Raw genomic sequence first — 21466 nt, 5'->3', positions numbered from 1 at the left:
TTTTCGCGCTGTGAAATGTTTTTTTTTTGGGTTTACATGAAGTTTACCAAGAGAATTTGATAATAATCTCTTGGGTTACCATATAATATTGACAAGGGAGGCAACTCTTTACCCAAAAATTTTGAACGCAATCTGAAAATTCACTCGAATCTCTAAATTTCGTTGCTTCCACGAAACCAATCAAACACAACACAATGTCGCAACTGATTTTTTACAACTTAACCGAATTTGTTTTCGAATGCTTTTACGACAGTTGGAGAATTTTAGCGTCTTTTCGGCAAAATTTTTCCTTAAATTGTTTTTCGCAACATGATCGTTCCGCTATACTGGTATCAAACGCGTCATCCAGCGCGCACTCGAGCTCCCCTCCATTTCCCACACATGTTTTTTGACACGACAAATCTTCACAAAATCCTTCCCCAGCTCCCAAATTGTAATCGTGGAATCTCGCTAAAACACTTCAGGTATTAACTCGCGACATCTTGTTTCTGTGCGGAGATCGGGCGACTTCGGACGCGCAAAAAGTTAAACTGCGAACCGGGGGATTGTAAAATATTGTAAAGTGTAAGCAAACATAATAACTATGTTAACAAAAGTCATCTTGGACTCGGTATTTGTTTTTAATTTATTGAATACAACTAGGATACCATGATTCACTGCTGGCGTGTCTCGTAGAGGGAATTGAGATCTACTAACCATGAGACGCGATGGACTCATGGTTAGTGCACTCGTCTCCGGATCAAGCGGTTCGGGTTGGAGCCCTGGCCAGCGACATTGTTTTGTGTTCCTGGGCAAGACACTTTGCTCTTAGAGTGTCTCTTTCCATCAAGGTGTATAAATCGGTACCGGCAAATTTAATGCGATGGACTAGCATCCCATCCAGGTGGGAGTAGAAATACTCCTATTGTCGCTTCATGCTAGGCAAACCCGGCGGGTAAGCTCCGGCCTTATGGGCCACTTGGCTGGTATTCAGACTTACTTTACTTTACCAGCTACAAACCCATGCCGTCAATTAGCAGGAAAAAGACTTTGGTCCCGCTCAGAAAGTGCATGTCTATAGATCAACCTCGTTCCAGGGCGCTTTTCTCATCAAGTCGTTTGAGATCGAGGGTTAAGATCCCTAGTTAGAATTCAGGTTTTCACTGAGCTGAAGTTTGCTAAGTCTTGATGAGAGCTCTATCATGAAGAGAAATTAATGGCTTTAGGGGTTCCGAGAGACATAACTATAAGGATCCAGCAGGAGTTAATTCGGCATCTGAAAACGAGAATTTACTTTTTTGTCTGAGTCACGGTTCAATAAGGCAAAAATTAGGATCCAAGATCCAAAGTAACAATATCAAGGTCACAGGACTCCACTGAAATATATCTGTGGGTCTTGCACCTTTTTGCTCCCCGTTACAAATGCACAAACTGCAGTTCGGCTTAAAACTTCTCACCATGCTAATTCACCAATCCCACATTCAGACAAAACACCACATGAAATTGTATTTTTGAAAGATAATAAATATTTATTTTCTTTGAGCTGTGACAGCCCTTTCGAGCATTCGCCTCGATATTAATAATATTTGCAATGTAATAAGTTATTAATATTCACATCAATAAATAAATATTTTATATATAACTGTACAATATAATTGTTCCACTGGGAACTGACTCGACTGTGTACACGGCACTTTAATTTATACACTTCATGTTTGTGTCCACAAAGCGTTCTTGTTCGTGCTTTATAAGCTGCAATTTAAAACTTAATTCCGTCTGTGGCAATATATATAAGTGTTTCAGGCTAATCTGTCCTTTTAGCTACAGGCGTTTAAAACAGCCACGTGATAAAGAAACATGCAATGAAGACGAGCAGGTTTGGTAGTAAGCCATAAGCTGATCCCACCGGCTTTATCTCAACATCTGGGTTGGAACAGCCCATCCAGTAGGATGCTACATCTCTTGGGTATGGATTCACACTGTCTTCAAGGACCTTCACGTTGTCATCATCGAAAGCGTAGTATTTGCTTCCCTTGAAGAAGTAAGACCTGCCATTTTTCCATTGAAACACTGCATCGATATCATTGGGAATTCCCTTCCAAACTGATATAGACCTGGGATATCCATCATCGATCTTGCCCCGCGTTCTGTCGTACCGCCAATAATAGGAACCTTTAAAGAAGTAAGTTTTTCCATTTCGTTTCCATTCCAGCGCAGCGTCAATATTGGCGAGCTCCTCGGGCAGTCCGAGTTGCGAGATGTCAGCGGGACCATACTGTTTTTCTTTGTTGTGGTACACCCAGAACCTGATCAACAAAAAGAAAAGTTCGATTAGAAACGTCGACGTGCAATGATCTTTAACTTTTGAGGATGCGATTTCGTTTGCGATTTAATTACAAGTCCTGTAAAACTGGATAGTATCTTACCTATTTCCTTTATGGAATAACGTCTGTCCAAAGGACCTGATTGTGTATGCAGCATCCATGTTCTCTTCTAAGTCAGGCCAGTAATCTTTGATCTCATATGGACCTGAGGCGCCGCCCGTGTCCTTGATTTCCCAGAAATGCTTGCCACTAAAGGCGTATGTTTTCTGGTCGGCGGTTGTGACCACTGCGTCCGGTTTGACGTCACTGCAAGTCTTGGGGGTGGGGTTGGGCGATGGAGTCTCTGGTTCGACACCTGGAAGACCTGTGTAATTAAAGACGAAAATTGTTTATTAGTCATTGATGGATGAACTGAGAAAGAAATGCAGCTTATTATAATTAAAAAGTAAAGTGGTTGCAACGAATGGAAATTCGGTACACATGCAAAATTAATGACAAGATCCTTTCTACAGAAGCTGATATTTTTGTGATCATGATAGAGGCAAGACTTGGGACTCCGTTTACCCAAGCGTGTCTATTCAGTCGGGTGTAAGGATACTAATAGGAATGCTAATCTTACCGTATAAGCGTTGCACTCCTTGTATATCGTCACTATCCAGCTTCAAGTCGGGTTTATATCCCGTGTAATAAGCAAACATAACCGAATCAGGGTGATATGTGTGGTCAAGACCAAGACTGTGTCCCAGTTCATGCACGGCCAGCCACAGCAGGTCAATACCACTCCCGCCATTAACAGCAAACGTGTCGTCATCGTCAATATGTACGTCACCAGCTAGGTCTTCATCATCGGCCCCAGGGAAGAAAGCATGTGCTAGTTCGGCGCCAGGACCGTCCGCTGGTCTGGTGTCGCCATGGAAACCTCTCACGAAGTGAATTCTGATGTCCGCGTGCATGTCTGGGTTGTCCTCCCGCTTGATAGTGAGACCGCTGGCGCTCGACCACATATCAATGGCTTTTGCGATTGTATTGTCCACTTCTTCCGCTGGGATATCGTGTGTGTAGTTTTCGATTCTGTAAGTGAGTTCCTGCGAAAATTGAAAGTAGAAATCATTGTTAATTGGTTCGTATATGACTGAAAGTTCCCTGAGTAGAATTTACGGAATTCCCCTCAGATCTTAGTGAGGAAGAGAGCAGATACGAAAGTTAAAAGACCAACAAAGGCCAAGCAACTTTGTAACTTTATCTGAGAACTAAATTAAATGGAACGAAGCACACACAAACCAGGTGACTTACATTTTTCCTCCAGTATGTTCCTTGCAAGGCGTATCTTCGCTTACGTCGTGCATTATCAGATGGTCCTAAGTCAGACACTCCACATCTGTTCGCTTTCACTAGCGCTAATGTTCTGGGATCAGAAAAGTCTCCCGTCTCATTTAAACCCGCGTAGCGTTGCATTCTTCTAACAGCGGCTTTGAATTCCTCCATTGTGGTGACTTTTCCGATTCTGTGATTGGGGTTACCGAGATAGCCGTACTTGATGAGGTAATCCTGTTGGCAAAAATTAAATACCCTTGAGCTCCTCTCTCCTAGCTTTGTCGAAGTTATACCAGCAATAATCGATTAAATTGGGAGGGAATATAATCTTTGATTATTATTATGCTTAAAATCGAGGAGAACATGAAGATCAGTGACATCCGAAGGAAATTGAACTTGAAGTTCTTCTGACAATCAAGTGAAACACACCCATCGTCTCGTAGCGGTGTCATGTAAGTCATTGCACGTAAATTAACGAATCACCCTCGTATGTTCCGGAATGACGACACCTTCAGTCCGTCACGCTTAAACAGAAACGTAATCGTTGTAATCCTCAACTTCCCGTATTTGTTAACATTTTGGATTAATAAGATTTCTTAACCAAAAGCTCGTATCCATATCCTGAACTTGATATGTAAGAAACGTACAGCGATGAAGACGCAATATGTGATAAATGATGATCACTGCCGCGAACACTGAGTTCAATGACCGCGCACTTTTTGGGGTCAAAGTCCCGCTACATACGTTTTTTTTTTTTTTTTTTGACTCAAGAGAAGCTGTTTTTGACACATGCAACGAACAAAGTGCGCATTGACCATCTGTTTACAGTCGGAACACCCTACTGTTCAAAGAACCATGTCGTGATCTGCCGTGCCTGACTCAGTGCGTGATCACCTCAAGTGCGTGAATAATTACTACAACTTCATAAGTTATTGCATTGAAAGACTTATCACTTATGCATTTACTCACCATAAGCTCAGATTCCCTTGCTGGTTCCACGTCAGGGTCAACGGGCACTTGAAAAATCGGTTTTCCGTTTGCAAAGTTTACAGCGACGACTGTTAGTAACAGCATAATAATTCTTACTTCCATGCTTGAGGCTTTTAAATAGGTTAAGAAGTTCCAGTCAGTTAACTTTCTCCTTTCTGTTCAGTTAGTTGTTCTAACTGTGGATCTTGGAAGAACTGTTGAAGTCGCGTTGATCGCACTCGTTTTATACCTTAAAACCTGGTGTTGATTAGATCTTCTGACGTCAGCAATGACGGCACAGGGCTTGTCTCAGGAATTCCGTAAACACGTTGTTCCGACCCATTTCCTCTGCAACACAATTCACAACTTGCAAATTAAGCCATGAAAATTCACCGCAAATGTGTTCCTTTATTTTACATTCATTTTGAAAAGTACTTTTTTGGTAAGAATCACAGCTCTCCAGAAAATGCGATAATTTCTGGACCTCCGAGTAAGCAACAAACACTTGTGTGCACGGCCAACATATGGAGATTAGTTGCTAGGGTACAAAAACACTCCGATTATATAGATAGTGCGTCAAAAGTCTTGGTTATGGAAATTAGCCGTCACTCAGTGGCAAGTGTCGCCAGTTTTCTATCATCAAAACAGCCCATCCAGTCAAAACAAACTGTTAAAGGGCAGCCGGTGTTTATCTAGTAAAATCGTTTAATAATACGGTAAAATACTCAAAGCAATCCTTGTTTCTCTTATTCAAATGTGTGGGTGAACGTGACATATTTGAAATGTGGGAAATGTAGTTGTCTTTATTGTCAAAGGTGTTACGGGCTTGGCTTTCTATTCCATGATAATCAATTTGTACAGTCTTGAGTCTAAGACTGCTTCAAAGGGAAGTAGTAAGCATCGGTTTTGCAGAACAGTTGGGGCGAAAGACGTGCTTAGTTGCGCTAAGACTGCCCTCGTGCGGTTGCAAACTGGTTACGCAACAATTAGTGAGTCACGACTTCTCTAACCCCGCCAGCTGCTCAATCCGGTTGTCCTGTTAAGGGATTTTAGGAACTATTTGGTTTGTTTAATAGATCGCTGCATCATTTCCTGATTTGCTTTTCACTACAAATGCAAAGCAGCAAAAGATACCACTTTAATTGTAATTTCACCCAGCAGCTTCTCGATATTTCGACGTTGATTATGCGAATCATAACTACATATGAACAAACTTTTGTCTTATGGTCAATCAGCCGTCAAAAGAATTCCACGCGGTCTGAAAGAATAGCTGCTTACAGTTCAATACGTGACATGACATCGATCTTATAACATACGATATATTTTATCCCTTTTTTCCAGTCATATGCCAACTTGCAATGGCTGGGCCACAAAAATGCAAATATCTACAGTAAAACACAACAACAAAAGGAGCGGATTTGTTGTTTTTGTCGGCTTCAAGTTTTCAGCTAGATCAGTTCTGCACGTTAGATAGATTTCGCAAGATAAACCTCTACTTTGAGAGCCAACCTCTTTAATTCCATTTCGAGCTGAGCATAAAAAAAAAAACAACAACATGGAAAGGAAAAAATGTGCTTCAGATACCCTATGATATTAGGTTGGCGGGAAAGATTATTAGAACGTACGTGTCTCTAGAGTAGCCACAGCGTATTAAATCTGTCAGGTGACTGGTCGCGACAATGAAACCACGTAAGAGGCAAATAACAAATTAACCTTTCTACTTGATCTTTTTGGGCAAAGACAACTACCTTATTAACACCACACCGAACCATAACTGGCTCATTAAAACCGATCAAATTTACGTCGAGATGTGTTTAGTACCTTGGTTTTTCCCTTACGCGGGACGCAGGTTTACAAAATTACTTGATTATCGCATCACTCGATATCTAGAAATCACTTGGTCACGTTCTCTGGATGTACATGTCCTTTTGGCGTGAACAACATTCTTGTAAATTCAAAGTATTAGGTCTCAACACGTTTCACTGAGGCCAGTGACACGAAAGGAAAGTGATACTGTGCAGTCACGCTTGAGGCCTGCACCATTTAATTTTTCAAAGAGTTCCATTTCCTAGCGACCAATATTTCGGAAACAGTCTACTTGTCTCTCAAATGACAGGTTTTGGCAAAGTGAGTTTGAAAATACAGCGTAAACTTCCGTAGAATGAATGGAATTCTTCAGATGAAATTGTAGGGCTGTCGGTTTTAATAGATTTTCAAACTTGCTTACGAGAAATCTTTACGCATTTTTGAGGGTGTGTTCGGGTATAAAACCTCCACGAAATGTAAAAGCGATACTTATAAAAGCAAGACACCTCATCATGTAAACTTGTCTAGCCATGTTTGGTCACCATTACAATGAAAATCGCACGAACATTTGAACATTGTTTTCAACTGGTAAAGGAGTGGTACAGTCGCTAAGCTGCTATGGTGGCTTAGTTAATTTTTTATTTTCAGATTTTCATTAACTTGCCAAAGAGTTGAACAATTATATTTGATCTCCTGGTTTCCAACAGTGGCACACCCAGTTCAGTTCATGATAGCGTGAGGGAGCCTTCGGACTATCTTGTATTCACAGATAGCCTTAATTGCATTAATCCAGTTGCGTTTTAATCCTGTTTGTTTACCACGAAGTAATGCGATTTAAATTTGCCATTCTATTCTATCTGTTACTGATATGCCGTGACAAAGCATGAGCTTCTAATCCCATTCCCAAAGTGATTGATGGGCCGATCAACCGTTTTCAAGTTTTGGCAGTTACGTTCTTAATGCGGAATTCCTGGTTTTTCAAATTAACAGAGAAACTGGCTCATTAATTTCAAGCCATCTAGCATTTTTTCTATGTATTGAAAATTTTTTTGTGTGGTAATATTCGCCTCAAGACTTTGCACACGTAAGCCTCTCGTGCTTCGGAGTTCAAGTACTAGGTACTTTAGACGGGTTTATCATATCTGACAGATTTTGTCAACAGATTTATATATTGGCTACTGCGACCAGGTGGCTCAATTCCACGTAGGCAATATTGGTACAAACTTATGCTTGCTGAGTTTCACTGATAACCAGGACGAAATACCAATATGCGTGGGTCGTGTAGCAACGGCTACACGAAAATAAGCCTCATGAGGTGGAAGCCACTGACTCAAGAAACACTGAACGTTGTTAGAAGAATCAGTCTGAAGCGTACATCGGCCTTTCTTGGTAGACACCTTAACCGCCTTAAAATTTCCTTTTGTTGGTTTCTGTGGCACATTTCGCAAAATGATTAACCCAAGGCTGAGGAGTGAATCGAGAAGAACTCGATACGTTCTCTGTCCACTTCCCAAGAATGCACCCTGTGATTATGTTCAACTGAACACTTCTACACGATTATAAAGGCGTTTCTTGGATGAGCTAATTAATTTAGTAAGCTGGCTAATACAAAGATATCACGGTTACTGCTGTCGCAAAAAAGTAGCCGAAAACCTTTAAAGGGTACGGCATGTTATTGTGAAGGAGTTCCAATTCCCAGTTATATAAAATGATTATTACACGAACGATACGCAATTACAACAAGGACATCACTTTAATGTTAGGTCAAGAGTTTCGTGCAGGGGCGATACTGATTTAAGAATTGATTACACTTCTTGTTAAGACTAGCTTTAGATTAAAATATATCAGACCTTTCTTTCCAGATACATCCTATTTGCCGAAAATGATATCATAATTTAATATAGATGCAGGTTTTTCGGTTCTTCGCGAATCTTTTGACAGCGAGTAATTTTGTGTGGGTGAACCATCTGAACCAAGATTAAGTTTAATTACTTTCGAGGCCGTTCACGGCCGGGTAAAAGTTGCCAAATGAATGTGCCAGAAAAAATAAATTATGACTCATACGAGTATCTAGTAAACAGCCTACTTTGTCATGCACCATCAGTTTAGGCTTAATCACGAAAATTCGGCGTTGACTATGTCAAGCCTATAACTGCCTCGGCGAAATGTCTCGACAATTCGTAGCTATACGAATATTAGTGATGTATGCAGTAATCAAAATCAAAATTTTCTGGACCTTGAAACTAATTCTTTCACAATATTTACAACGTCTGTGTTATTGGTAATGCATGTAATGTAGGCGACATCTGAGCTGATTTCCGCCGTTCTGCGATTTCATCCCGACTTTCACAACAAAACCTCTTGAAGTGAAGTTGGTGATTACAGCCGACAAAGATTCACTCCGCGCTGAAATTAAAATTACAGTTTAAGAAATCGGGCTGAAATTTTCAGCCTAGTCAAACGAGTTTTTCTACTGAACTGGAATGAGATTTTAGCCTGGGTTGAAAGACGATCAGGGCATGATATGTGTATATTGTGATTGTGTTTTCACGAAACTCGGAGATATAGCGTGAATTTTGAAATTCATCATGTAATGGCAACAAAATTCCTGTCCCCTTTTCGGGCTGAAATAACAACAGTTCTCGATCATCAAGCATGTCCCTACACAAGGCCACGTTGATTTTAATCACCCTATAAAATGCCATTATTGCCACTACAACTGAATTCCCTTCACGTGCACTGAAATGAGAAACCAAATGAGTTATTATTTTTGGTCCATATTAGTTCAAAGTTTATTAGCAGTCGACCTCTGACGGACAGAATCAACAACTACTGCTTTCTTACACAACAGACTGAAGCACATTTTCTTTTCCTGTATTCACAAGGTTTCAAAGAGAGGTCACTGATGATGAAACTGACGTGTAATGCCCACTCGCTTTTAACTTTCACTTTGTAGACTTCGTAAGATACTTACAACAGAAAGAATCTCGCAAATTTCAGTTCTGATTTAAAATTACATTGGGTGACCAATATCAGGCGAATGATATCAGTTCTGCAGAAATACTGAGCGGGCTGCCTGTGAGAGCAGGGTGTATCTCCTAAAAAAGATCCGAATGATCAAGAAAATTCTATGAGCTGGACTTTCAGCCTGTTGTCTTTATTGGCTGGAAAGAGAATACTTTTCTTTGCTAGATAAACAATTTACAGAATTCAACGTCGATGATGTAAGTATTACTCAACTGATTTTTCACTGCGTCATACCAACAGAACAAAACAGAATGTACCTATTTCGCGATGACAGATCATCGTCCAATGATCGAGTGACTACATTGCGTCAATCCGAAATTGTTTTTATTTCATTGTTCCTGCGTCAAACACATTCCTAGTTTTGAGTGAAGACCTGAAGCTGATATTGATCGACCATCCGGTCTCTTGGTGTTGAAATAAGGATTAGAACAACTTCTGCAGTTGTTGTCCGTTGAAATTGACGTCAAAGAAGACATAGTTACAATGAGTTTTCCTTTCTGGCGGGATGACAACATTCCTTTACGAAATTTCATTCGAATTCTTTATTCAATAATGCAGTATGACAAACAGAGCAGAAGATACCTATTTATTTATTTATTTATTTTTTTGAAAAACGTTGAAACTCGAGGTTAGACAATCAGGTTGCCCAGGCAACCGGGATGGCAGTGTTGAAAAGCTGGTTTCGGCCAACGGTAAAAGTAACAAAAGCAATATAATGGGCGTGAAGATCTAAAGCGGAGCATGTTGTAATGGGATTAATATAATAACGCCGATGGCCCTTTTTGTTTTCAGTCATACTATTTACTGACATCTGACGACCAACAAATTGGTCCATAATCTGTCGCCAAATAAATACCGAAACTCATCAACTATTTCCTTTACCCTGTGGTTAGTTCCTGTAGACCTTTCGTCCCGAATGTCAAATAACTAGAGATAATTGTGATGAATTCGGCCTGACTCGGGATCGGAATGCGAGAATATGGCGCATTTTTGAACACTAAAGAATAGCGTTTGTTTTTCAAGCTGATTGTAGTTCTTCCTTCGCATCAAGTCTCCTAAGGTTAGCTAACACTGCACTGGTGAAGGAATCAAGGAAAACTGAGATGCGCCCGGTAACAGAGGGCAAACACTCTACGAGCAAAACGGTCTCTAGTCCACAAGTTCCGCCCTTTCTTAACCAGATTCTCTGCTTGCGTCGTTGCATGATCTGCGTCCTCACTATAAGCTGAAGAAATTTGAAATCACTGACAGCTTTATTTCTACGGTTAGGCCTACCGTCCACACTAATCCGGACCGAAAACGGAGCTTTTCGAAAACGTTCTTCAAATCGGAAGAACTTGAAAACGCTGGCTATGCGTTATGTTTTAGTTTGGACGGAAAACATTTTGAAAACCGCGGCGAAGCTTTTCGATCACAATGACGCCACGATAATCATGCGATTTTCCTGCACGAAGTTCTCTCAAACTTACATCCAAAATGACCAGCGATTATTGTGTTTTCAAATTTCTCCGGCATAGTGTGGACGGGGCCAAAGTGAATGCAAGTGTACAAACTGAAAATGGCGAGAAAAGTTTCCGCTGAACGAAGTCTTGCCCGTGTGAAAGGAAAAATAATAACGTTAAACTGAATAGCAATTGCCAGTTTGTTATCTTTAGAGGAATGCGGTGGTCAAAAAGGAACCTAATTTTAGACGCCATACACTAAAATTAAACATTGCATTTAAAAATTGCTCTGCCCAAGCTTACAATGAAAACAAACCACAAAAAAAGTTTAAATTTAGCCTTGCACATTGTTAAGTTGCCAGAGAAATGAGATGCTGGGAACAATTACGAAGATCTTATGATGAACCAAACCTCTCTTCTCTGTCTTTTTGCGTCGACAGAGTTCAGTAGATATGACATTTAAATATTATCTTGAAAAGAAGTTTATACACAAATCTCTGAAACATTTCGAAGATCCATTTTCCTTTCGCAATCGTTTTCATCCCATTAAAAGCCAGCCAAAAGCGCATTCAGCAGATCCAGCACATTTTACAGTGAAGGAATTTCGATGTTTTCCGCTAAGCTAATAAAAATAGACATTAATGAAAATTTCAATTCGTTACTGATTAAACAACAAAACAGTGACATATCTTTCTTTAATTTTACACAACAGCAAATTTACATATTGTTATTCATCACTTTAATATCTCTCTTCTCAGTTGCGGTTTTCAAAAGATGTTCACACACAAGAGTTAATAATAGTGGCATTAAAATTCTTTTGGGTAGACATATGCTCCCGGAAAAGATTTCTAATTCTATTTTATGCCACAAACAATCAAAGAAATTATCTTTAAATGTTTATTCAGCTCCTCCTTATATTCTTTGGTGCCAGAGGGATGAAATGAGTTTAAGAGCATTGTAAACAGGAAGCTGGCAATAATGGAAAAAAAAAAGAGGCGTGCTTTCGGTTTTGACCAAAGTAGAACGGAATTACACTGGAATTTCGGAAAAACCCAAATTCCTTCATCAAGAATTCGTACAAACTGAAAATCTACTTTCAGCTCATCTCGTAAATTGAATTTTTTTGAAGGTATGTCCTCAAGGATTTCGTTCTCTCATGACGATGAAAACTGACAGCAGTATATAAATGTACGCAAGAGATGCTTCTACGAGTGGAAGTAAATCAAAACCCTTTTCCCTGCAGAATTTTAAGGAAGCGAGGAATTGACGCGGGGAACCCATCTGGCAAAACGCTAATTTTCATGGGACAAAATGTATTAATTTTCTGCTACAGCGAACAAAAATAACTTTCAGTTCATTCATCATTGTCAATCCAGCTGTCCATTAGTCCAGTCCACTTTTATTCCATGACCAGCACTCGACGCCCAAGAGGCTCTAAGACAGGAAACTTATGAGCCTCAAATAGATAAGCAAAGCACACAAGGGAAAAATGGATGGCACGATGGTCAGTTGTTATGAAATTGCCCGCTCTTTAGTCGAAAGAATTGCACTTCCGGGTAAACAATGTTCAACATATCTAATGATGCGACAGTTAATGGTGTCCGCACCAAAATGAGTCCAATGGCTCGAATATCATCCGATTTCCGAAATGTCGTTGGTTTCCACAAATGTTTAACTCTCTTCCTTTTAGGTTAATGCTCCTACTAAAGCCTATTAGACAATCGATGTCCCTTCACCCTGCGCCAGAGGGGCTCATAAGGCCAGAGACAACCGATGTGTCATCGTTTAAATGCTTCAGCAAACATTTCCTTATTGTTTTGCTCTAAGAATGTGCGGGCTGCCGGAACTGAAGGTTTGATCGCAAATGTGTTTCAAAACAGGAAATGTGTGGTAAAGATTTCTTTGTGTAAATGGTATTTTGATTTAACCGAGATTAAATAGGCAAAAGAATCCGGTTTTGGATTCTGTAGATTTTTTCTCTCAAAAATACTTGACCCGTACTTGACTAAAGCTACTTTGCATCAGCGTCCATTTTTGACTCTGTATTCAGTGTGTATGACAAGACAACAATTAAGAGTCAGCATTCTACTCTTCAATAAGAAGGAAAGCACAATTCTCAGTTTGAAACTAACTCCTACGCATTGTCCGAGTTAATTTCGTTGAAGTGCGTTGTCTAAATGTTATTCTCACCAATTCAAGCTGGGGAACACACGGGAAGGTGACAGGGGGCGGGTGGAAAATTTCCCGCCTCTTCCCACACTTTAATTTCCGGGTTTTTGCTCCTTACGTAATAGTATTCGGTCACATTTGGTGCTTTTTTTGTGCTTTGCTTTTCAGAAGTCCTGTCTTTTTTCTATGGCAAATACTAAAGAATATTGCAAGATGTTTTTGTAGTGGTCCCGGCTCCTGTCTCCTAGGGAATCCCGCTTTCCACCCCCTCTCCCACCACCAGTAGAGTTCCCAACCCCTTTTCTCCCAGGTTCCCTCCTCCACGTCTTGCCCCACAATGAATTGAGAAACACTGTTGTTCTAATAATAGTTAAAGGTTGAAAATTCAGAGAAAAATGTATCATATAGAGCGGCCTCCAGCTCATTAAATGGAAGTTACGATTTCTTGAGCTTGTGGTTTCATTTATCTTTCACAATCGTGCAAAAAAAAAAAACAAAAACAAAAACAAAACAAACAAAAAACAATAAAAATAAAAATAAAATAAAAAGGGCCAGAGGTCAGTGCTCAACAACAATCAGAACAACTGAAAGGAAGGCAGGCAATTCGTGCCAAAAATAACAGATAAAACACGCCCTGGACTTCTTTTGTTCTATTTCAAAGGTTTTGTGTCGCCTAAAAATAACAGAACGTATATAAATGGTAGTGAAACAGCTCCACTTAAACTTATGAGGACTAGAGGTCTTCGCTCTTTACGGGTAAAGCAGCACCGTCCACAAGGCTTTTGACTGCATCCTTTCTCCTGCCATCAGACCTGAGGCGCCTTAAAGAGATTAGTCGTGAGAAATAACGAACAAATTTTACAAGATGTTAGGCTTCCCTCAGAAAATCTGTCTTATTTTTACAATAGTTCTTTCAACGAATGTCGAATTCATTATGGGAAAGCCAGTGAACAACGCCAAGTTGAACCCCTTGTTGGAGGTAGGTTGAATTTCAGTGAAGGAGTTGTGTTCTCAGTTGCTGCAAGACCATTTACAATCGCGGATGATGTAGTAATCGGCCACTTTGAAAGGCTGTTTTTCAAGAATCAAGCTTAAAGGACGTTTTTTCAACATCAAACAGATCGATTATAAATGCTTAATTCAAAGTATACTTCTTTCAAAAGGGAATATTCCACTCATCAGTTTGTTTATCAATCCAAAACATGGTTGTTGACTTTTCATGCGGAGTTAAATAGAATTATTATACATTGAACTCGCTATCTCTTTTCTGATTGGCCGAAAGCGTACGGTGAATTTTCGAAATCAGCGCCTTTGACGTTATCTAGCTGCAGATTATACAATATCATGCATGTCAAGGTCATGTATGACCGCGGTGCATGGGTAATCATGCCAAGTTCGCGCGCTTTGTGTTGCGTGTCGTCAGTGAGGAAGCAAAAACATGACTCCCATTTTGTTTCTTGTTCAATGTATAATAAAACAATCATTAGATTCAGTTTTTGTGATATCCAGAGTAATCAAGGTCTCGGTAAGGGTTGAGCCTCAGCCTTCGGCTTCGGCTAATAACCCCAACCTTGATTATTCTGGATATCAAATAAACCTCATCCACTAATTGTTTATAACCAAGCTGCAGTAAAAATATATTTGGTATGGGAATCTTTTTTCATTCACTCGAAATGATGTTTAAGTAGACATGCACAGGTTGAACACTGATTTGGCACCATTCACAATGAACTTCGTTGACTACCTTAATTATTTGCAAAAAATTTCGGACGTTTTACTTCGGAGTTTAATTTTCGGACACATTTCTGACAAATTTGGGACAAAAATTCGGACACTTTGCTGAAACACAGCTTAAGTAAGTTTACGCCTACAAAACGCGAATAAGACCGAAACAACAACTGTGAAAATGACAGTTTTACTGCAGCCTCAAGGTTTTACAGATACATTGACGTGAAAATAGCAAAAATTGTGTACGAAAATAGCACAAATTGCATTGTGTCACCAAGAACTCGTTCCATTAAGGAAACTTAGAGCTATAGGGTTACTTAAATGTTTTATACAGTACTGTGAATATTTCGGACGGTTAAAAGGTTCGGACGGTTTTATTTCAGTTCGAACACTTTTTTTGTCCGAAATTTATTTGCAAGTGGTGTAGCTCAGCATCTGACAATATTCCGCAATAACATAATTAATCCTTTTCCTTAATTTTTGCTCTTCACACAGAAATATCTGAGACGTTATGGTTACTTAAAACCGGCTACAAAGGTCTTCCCTCATTGGCGAGCTTCATGGGATCAAGAAATAACTCAGCCTTCGATGGAAGGTGAACAAGAAATCGAACAAGCAATTCGAAAACTACAAAACGTTGCTGGTCTTCCCGTGACAGGAAAAATAACAGATGAAGAGGCTGTTAAGATAATAAACCAAAGGCGATGTGGGATGAAAGATTTTCATACCGGAAAAAGAACTAAAAGATTCGCACTGGAAGGCACGTTTTGGCATTCAAAGGTACGTAATATTACTTAATATCCGATAATTCTTGAACAATTTAATGTTAAGAGTATATCTATTTTAAACACTCATGATGATATGCAAAGTGGAATTACTCTTACATAACCTCCTATTCATGATTAAACAATTGGATTACTTAAGATTGCGCGCCTGGAATGCAATAAATACTAGAAACCCGTCAAACAACTCCACATTCTAGCTCAGTTTTCAGCGCATGAGCTGGCGGACGGCCCACCCACCCACCCGGATTCGCGTGGGTCGCAATTTTGGTACCTCCCCTAAGCCAAGCTACCAGCTTGGCTTAGCCCTCTGAACAATATTTTCTCCACTCCTTAATATCACTGAGCATGAGTGTGAGCGTTGTTGAATAGAATACTAATTAAAATCACCAATCTCCAAGTAATATATTACATTAAATATTTCAAAGAGATCATTTGAAGATTAACTTTCTGTCGATGTATACTTCTGTACTTTCTGATAAACCCTGACAATTTGGCAAGAAAAGAAGATGATGGGTTCATTCAGAACGTTTTACCATGTGCTCTTTGCTTCTAGTCACTCTGAAAAGATTCCGCTTGCAATTTGCCCTAAGCAGACCTTGATCGACCACCATGTACCTTGAATAAGCACGAAATAAGAGGGTGGCTCGCTCGGAATACGTTTAATGAACACAGGTTTTGATACCTGTGTTTCATTAGCCATTTGTTCTGAAATCCTAGATCCTTTGGTCGCCAAAATTGAAGACACACAAGTTTACAACACAGACCTTTTTTTTTGGGCAGTTTAGCTGACGTATGTGCCGTTGCCTTTCAGTAACCAATAAGAATCTGAGAATTGTGGGGTACTTTGAATCGTTACGTTATCTCACATACCTTTCTGAAAAAAGACTAAAACCTTCAACACTCTGTGTCACTTATTAAGAAAAAATCAGCACAGATAGCCTAGCATTAAGCAAATAAAATGATCGCTGTATCGACGCCATGTTTGTTTATTTGTAACTTGACCTTTCGCGCGCGCTGAACCGCATTAGCAAGAGCGTGCGCGGAAATTGTGTTCGGCCACCTTAACTATAGATACTACTGGTATAACAAGTTATATACATGGCTTCATCTAAACTTGGTACCTCGTCCCACTCAGAGAACGAAAACATGCCTGGATCACTCACATCTTGTCTCATTACATTACAGGACTTGACTTACAAAATTCAAAGCTTTTCATCGGACTTAAGCAGAGAAGATATCGCTAACACGACAGAGAAAGCACTGCAGATGTGGTCCAACGTTAGCCAGTTGACCTTCACTCGAGTCACAACACCGGGCGTCAAAGCTGACTTAAACGTCAAGTTCGTCTCTGGTTTCCATGGTGACAACCACCCAACAGACGGGCCTGGAAAGCAGTTAGCGCATTCTTTCTACCCGTCAAACAACAGGGGACTCGCTGGTGATATGCATTTTGATGACGATGAAACCTTTTCCATTAATGGCGGGCGTGGTGTGGATTTTCTTTGGCTGGCCGTGCATGAACTGGGGCACAGTCTCGGTCTTGAACATTCATATAATCATCCTAACTCAGTCATGTTCCCGTATTATAAGGGATACAGGCCGAAATTACGGCTGAGCAGTGACGATAGAAATGGCATACAACATCTTTACGGTAAGTTTGCATACACTGTGACGTAATACAAAAGGAGAGCTCTGTATGGTTTGTCAGTGTTTTTGGTTCAAACACAAAGATGTGATACACTTTTGAAAAGCTCTGATGAAAAAAGCTTTGTATGTATTTCTTATATATATCTTTTTATTTATTTATTTATTTATTTACTTTTTGTGCACTTGTTCCTCCAAACCATACAGAGCTCTCTTAATCACAACTTTTGAAAAGTGTATTACCTCTTTGTGTTTGAACCAAAAACACTGGTACATTTGGTAAACTTACTAACTTTTAGATGCTTTTTTGGCTACCAGGCTCAGTTTTAAATTAATCAATTTTAAATATTCGTACCATGTCCCTTGAATGTTTAGAACATGGCTAATTCTCTCTTCTGTTCCTCTGCCAGGTTCTAAGACCGATCCTACTGCGACAATCCCGACGTCGCCAGCCGTCTTATCTGAGTCCGCACCACACATCTGTTCTTTGCAGAAGATAGATACCGCAGTAAGGACCAAGAATGACAACACGTATGTCTTCAGTGGTGCCTACTTTTGGCAGCTTCAAAGGTCAGGGCTTGTCTCAAACGTTTTGAAGATTAGAGAGAAATGGGTGGGGCTGGAAGATAACATCGATGCAGCACTAACACGTCGCGAAAACGGAAAGACCTACTTCTTCAAAGGATCAAAGTATGTAAAATAAGTTATGCATTGCTTGAACAGTACGTAAGCGATTTGCGTTGGTCTAATGAGCAAGACTTGGGAAATGATTTCTGTCGAGGGGCACATCATATCCAGGATTTTTCACGGGGAGAGAAGGGTGGGGTGGCTAATACCTTGGGGTTGCAGAATCAATAGGGCGTACCCACAAAATGTTGCAAGTTGAAAATTTGAACCTAATTGAAAACTTTTCCACCAGAAACACTAGCAAAAGCACAAAGGAAAACGTACAATGAGGTAACTTTCCATAAGTACTTGCCCTTTAATTTTGTCATAATATTCAGAATCTTTTTCAATTTTCTGATTTTTTGCTTCTCCAAGAGGGGGTGGCTAGCCAGCCACTCCACCCTTCCCCCGTAAAGCCGCCCCTGCAGTCCTAAGGCTTGAGCTGATTGATAAAAGCATTTTTCGAAATACCTCTGATGTACCTAACACTGATGAACCAAGAAAAGGGCAAAAAAGAAAATTATTTTTCACGTATCAGTAGGAAAGCTGTCACTCAACTGATTTAATTTCGAAGCTAACATACTGCTTGCTTTGTTGATGTCGCGCAGATAGACACTGTACTGTACTTTCATGTTGTAACGGTTTTGTATCTGCGCATTAATTGCCTTCATTAGTTGTTGAGTGGAATTTTCTGATTTACCAACGGAACATACAAGTTCCCCGTCACTTACTGCGAAACTAAACTGTTTTGCCCTCCTAACCGTCCAAGAAACATGATTTTTTAACAGCTTAATATAATCTTCTGCCTTAGATACTGGATTTTCAATAATACAGCTGCATTGGAAGGTTCACTTGACATCACAAACCTCAGTCTACCAATTGAACTTCAAAGCATGGACGCAGCCTTGGAACTTCCAAGAGATGACCACGCCTACTTCTTCAAGGGTGATAAATTCTGGCGATACAACTGGTCCACAGCATCAGTTGATCAGGGATATCCACAGACAATAAGTTCATTCTGGAAGGGGCTCCCAAATGACGTCGACGCTACCTTTCAGTGGAAGAGAGGAAGAGTGATGATTCTAAAAGGCGGTGAATACTACTCTTTAAAACACAAGGGTAAAATGGGAGTAAAGAAAGGTTTCCCAAAAATGTTTGCTAGCAATTGGCTAGGCTGCCCTGTAAAGAATCTCGGAGAACACTGAAGGCGCGGGTCGTAAATAGTGAGCTAGCTTGCGTTTATGCGAGAACTGTACAACGGCCGGCCGTGTTCCAGCTGTCAAGAGACGAACCTAACTTTACAAATTGTGAAGGCTTTTTTCAAGCTTTGGTACAGTGTGCGATATATTTATAACAACTGTGTATGATACTGTGAGATAAATAAGAATTAAAAAAATACCGTTTTGCGCTGTGAGGAAAATGTCCATCTCATCAACCACTCCCTAAATTCCTGACAGTGCCTCTCACTGTACTTAGGAACTAGTCACTAAGCATTGGGCTAGGAGGGTGGACCGGGGGAGAGAGGGGGTGGGTCATCAGTTTTTGAGCCCTTGGTAGGGGGTGGGTCGTTCAATTTTCTGCTTTCCATGGGGCTGCGTCATCCTTTTTCATAACAGAAATTGCCATAATTGTATTTAATAGTCTTATACTACTGGAACAGTCGACCACACATTTTGTACACATCGAGGCAAAATTGTTACAGTTCAACCCCTGTTAAACCGCTCTCCCCGGGGAAATGGATAGTGGCCGCTGTAATATTTAAATAAAATCGAAGATCAGTTACATGGCTGATACCGAACTGAAAAAATAGTGTTTTGTAGAATATTGTTTCTTACCTATACAAATTTCTTTGTTATTCCATATTATATTGTGCCACAGTTTCTCTGTAGAAAACGGGTCTCTAAAATCTGCCCGCCATTGAAGTAGCTCGGTATAAAATTGAGAAGAGATTGTGAAATCCTTTAGTTATAATTGCAATGAAATAAGAAAGGACCGCCAAAACGTTTTAGAACTTGATGTATGTAATTTTTCCATATGCCGTCATTTTCGCCGAGGATTCTTTTTAGCCAGGCCAGTCGTAAGGATTTAACCATTGTTTCTAAATCAATCATTTTCAGTCCACTCTTTTCATAATCATTTATTGCTGACAAAAGTGTGACTTTTCTACTCGTTTCCATAGAAATTTAAAAATCAATCGGTTCAGTTCTTGGATAACTCCCTTGGGGGTAGTTAATAATGACGATACATGAACAAATTTCTGGACGATCAGAGATTTTATTATTGTTACCTTCCCATAGAGAGTGAGAGACCTCTTGCAGACCAAACATTTACATTGTCTAGTTTTTCTATGAAATTTTTTTCGTGTGAGTAATTTTCGATCGTAAGAGTCATAAACCCCTAGGGCTTTAATTGGTTCATTTGCTCATTGATACCAAAGGGTTTTGTTTTATTTTCTCTTAAAGATCCAATCCACATTCCTTCAGTTTTAGTGAGATTAAATTAAACTGAAAGTTTCTTAAAATCGTCAAGCAGCCTGAAAAGAGTTTAAGCTGAGTTAGTGCACGAGAGCCAGTCACCGATATAACGATCTTCTATAAAACCAGTTTGATTGTGATGGATAATGTTCGGCAGGACATTTTTTAATTCTAGTGGCTATTAGCTACAGACTTAATTTTTGCGTCCACGTTTGTAAGGCGAAGATTGCTCACCTGTTGTCCACAAAAGATTGGTCTTTTCCTCTCTTTTCAATACGTGCAATGACTGCTTGTTTTTACGAGCATGACATTTCGCCGTTTTCGAAGCATTCGTTTGTACATCGAATAAAAGTTCACTAATTAATGGCCAGAATTATTTGTAGAATTCGACGGGAATTCCATTGTTCCCAGGGTTTTTGGTATTTTGAGAACTTTCTAAAAGCAAAGCACATTCTTCTAAAGTGATTTTACCTTCACATGAAGCTACATGACATCTTTTTTTTCTTCCGAAAGTTTTTGGAATTAACAAGATCTTTTAAAAAAAGATTAGATCGCTTCATTGTTTCTACTCGTGTATAACTCCTGATAAAAGCGTCGCGTTGTTCGAACAAGATATTAATATTTAAGATGATTTCCGCAGAACATTCGAGCAATAACGGCAAAAATTAAGTTACCAAGAAAACCTCATAACATTTGACACTTAAATAAAGTTTTTATTATTACATTATTATTATCATTATCATTATTGTTGTTATTATTATTATTATTATTATTATTATTATTACGGTAATATCTGGAACACAGTAAAGAAGAACTTATCGAGACTAAAGCTCTCAAGATGACCCCGCGAGGGAAAATTGAACTTGAAGTTATCCATATTTCAACTAAAACAGACGTTTCGCGTTAGTTAAAAAACTCGAGAACACATTCTTACGAGGTTTGGCTTTAACTTTGTTGAGAATGCTCGAGAAATTAATCACGGGGTCACTTAGAGAAATTAACTAAACTGAGTTGTTTCAAATAGTATTCCAAAAGTTACCTTGCTATGAGTAGATTTTTAGTAAATAATTTTTTCACTTGTTGCTCGAACTTTGAGCGGAATCCGTCTTAATTTTCTCATATGCTTTCAGTACGTTTAC

The 21466-nt window shown here is 39.6% G+C and overlaps 2 protein-coding genes across 2 annotated transcripts; one reads left to right on the top strand and one right to left on the bottom strand.

Moving 5' to 3' along the window:
- Positions 1–87: 87 nt before the first annotated feature.
- On the bottom strand, positions 88–4975 carry LOC145485970 (collagenase 3-like). Its single transcript, XM_081464640.1, has 5 exons — positions 4587–4975; positions 3597–3851; positions 2923–3388; positions 2406–2667; positions 88–2285 (listed from the first exon to the last, which is right to left on the bottom strand). The coding sequence occupies exons 1-5, from the start codon at positions 4707–4709 to the stop codon at positions 1811–1813; spliced, it is 1581 nt and encodes a 526-aa protein (XP_081320766.1). The 5' UTR covers positions 4710–4975; the 3' UTR covers positions 88–1810.
- An 11163-nt stretch (positions 4976–16138) lies between these two features.
- On the top strand, positions 16139–19762 carry LOC145484905 (stromelysin-3-like). The gene is made up of 3 exons (XM_081463524.1): positions 16139–17194; positions 17598–17877; positions 18665–19762. Exons 1-3 carry the CDS (start codon positions 16642–16644, stop codon positions 19056–19058), a joined length of 1227 nt encoding a protein of 408 aa, XP_081319650.1. The 5' UTR covers positions 16139–16641; the 3' UTR covers positions 19059–19762.
- Positions 19763–21466: the final 1704 nt, after the last annotated feature.

This window comes from Orbicella franksi, chromosome 4, assembly GCF_964199315.1.
Source record: "Orbicella franksi chromosome 4, jaOrbFran1.1, whole genome shotgun sequence".
In the NCBI taxonomy this organism is placed as follows: Eukaryota; Metazoa; Cnidaria; class Anthozoa; order Scleractinia; family Merulinidae; genus Orbicella; species Orbicella franksi.
The sequence above is the reverse complement of the archived record's forward strand: the minus strand, read 5'-3'. Positions and strand labels throughout refer to the sequence as shown.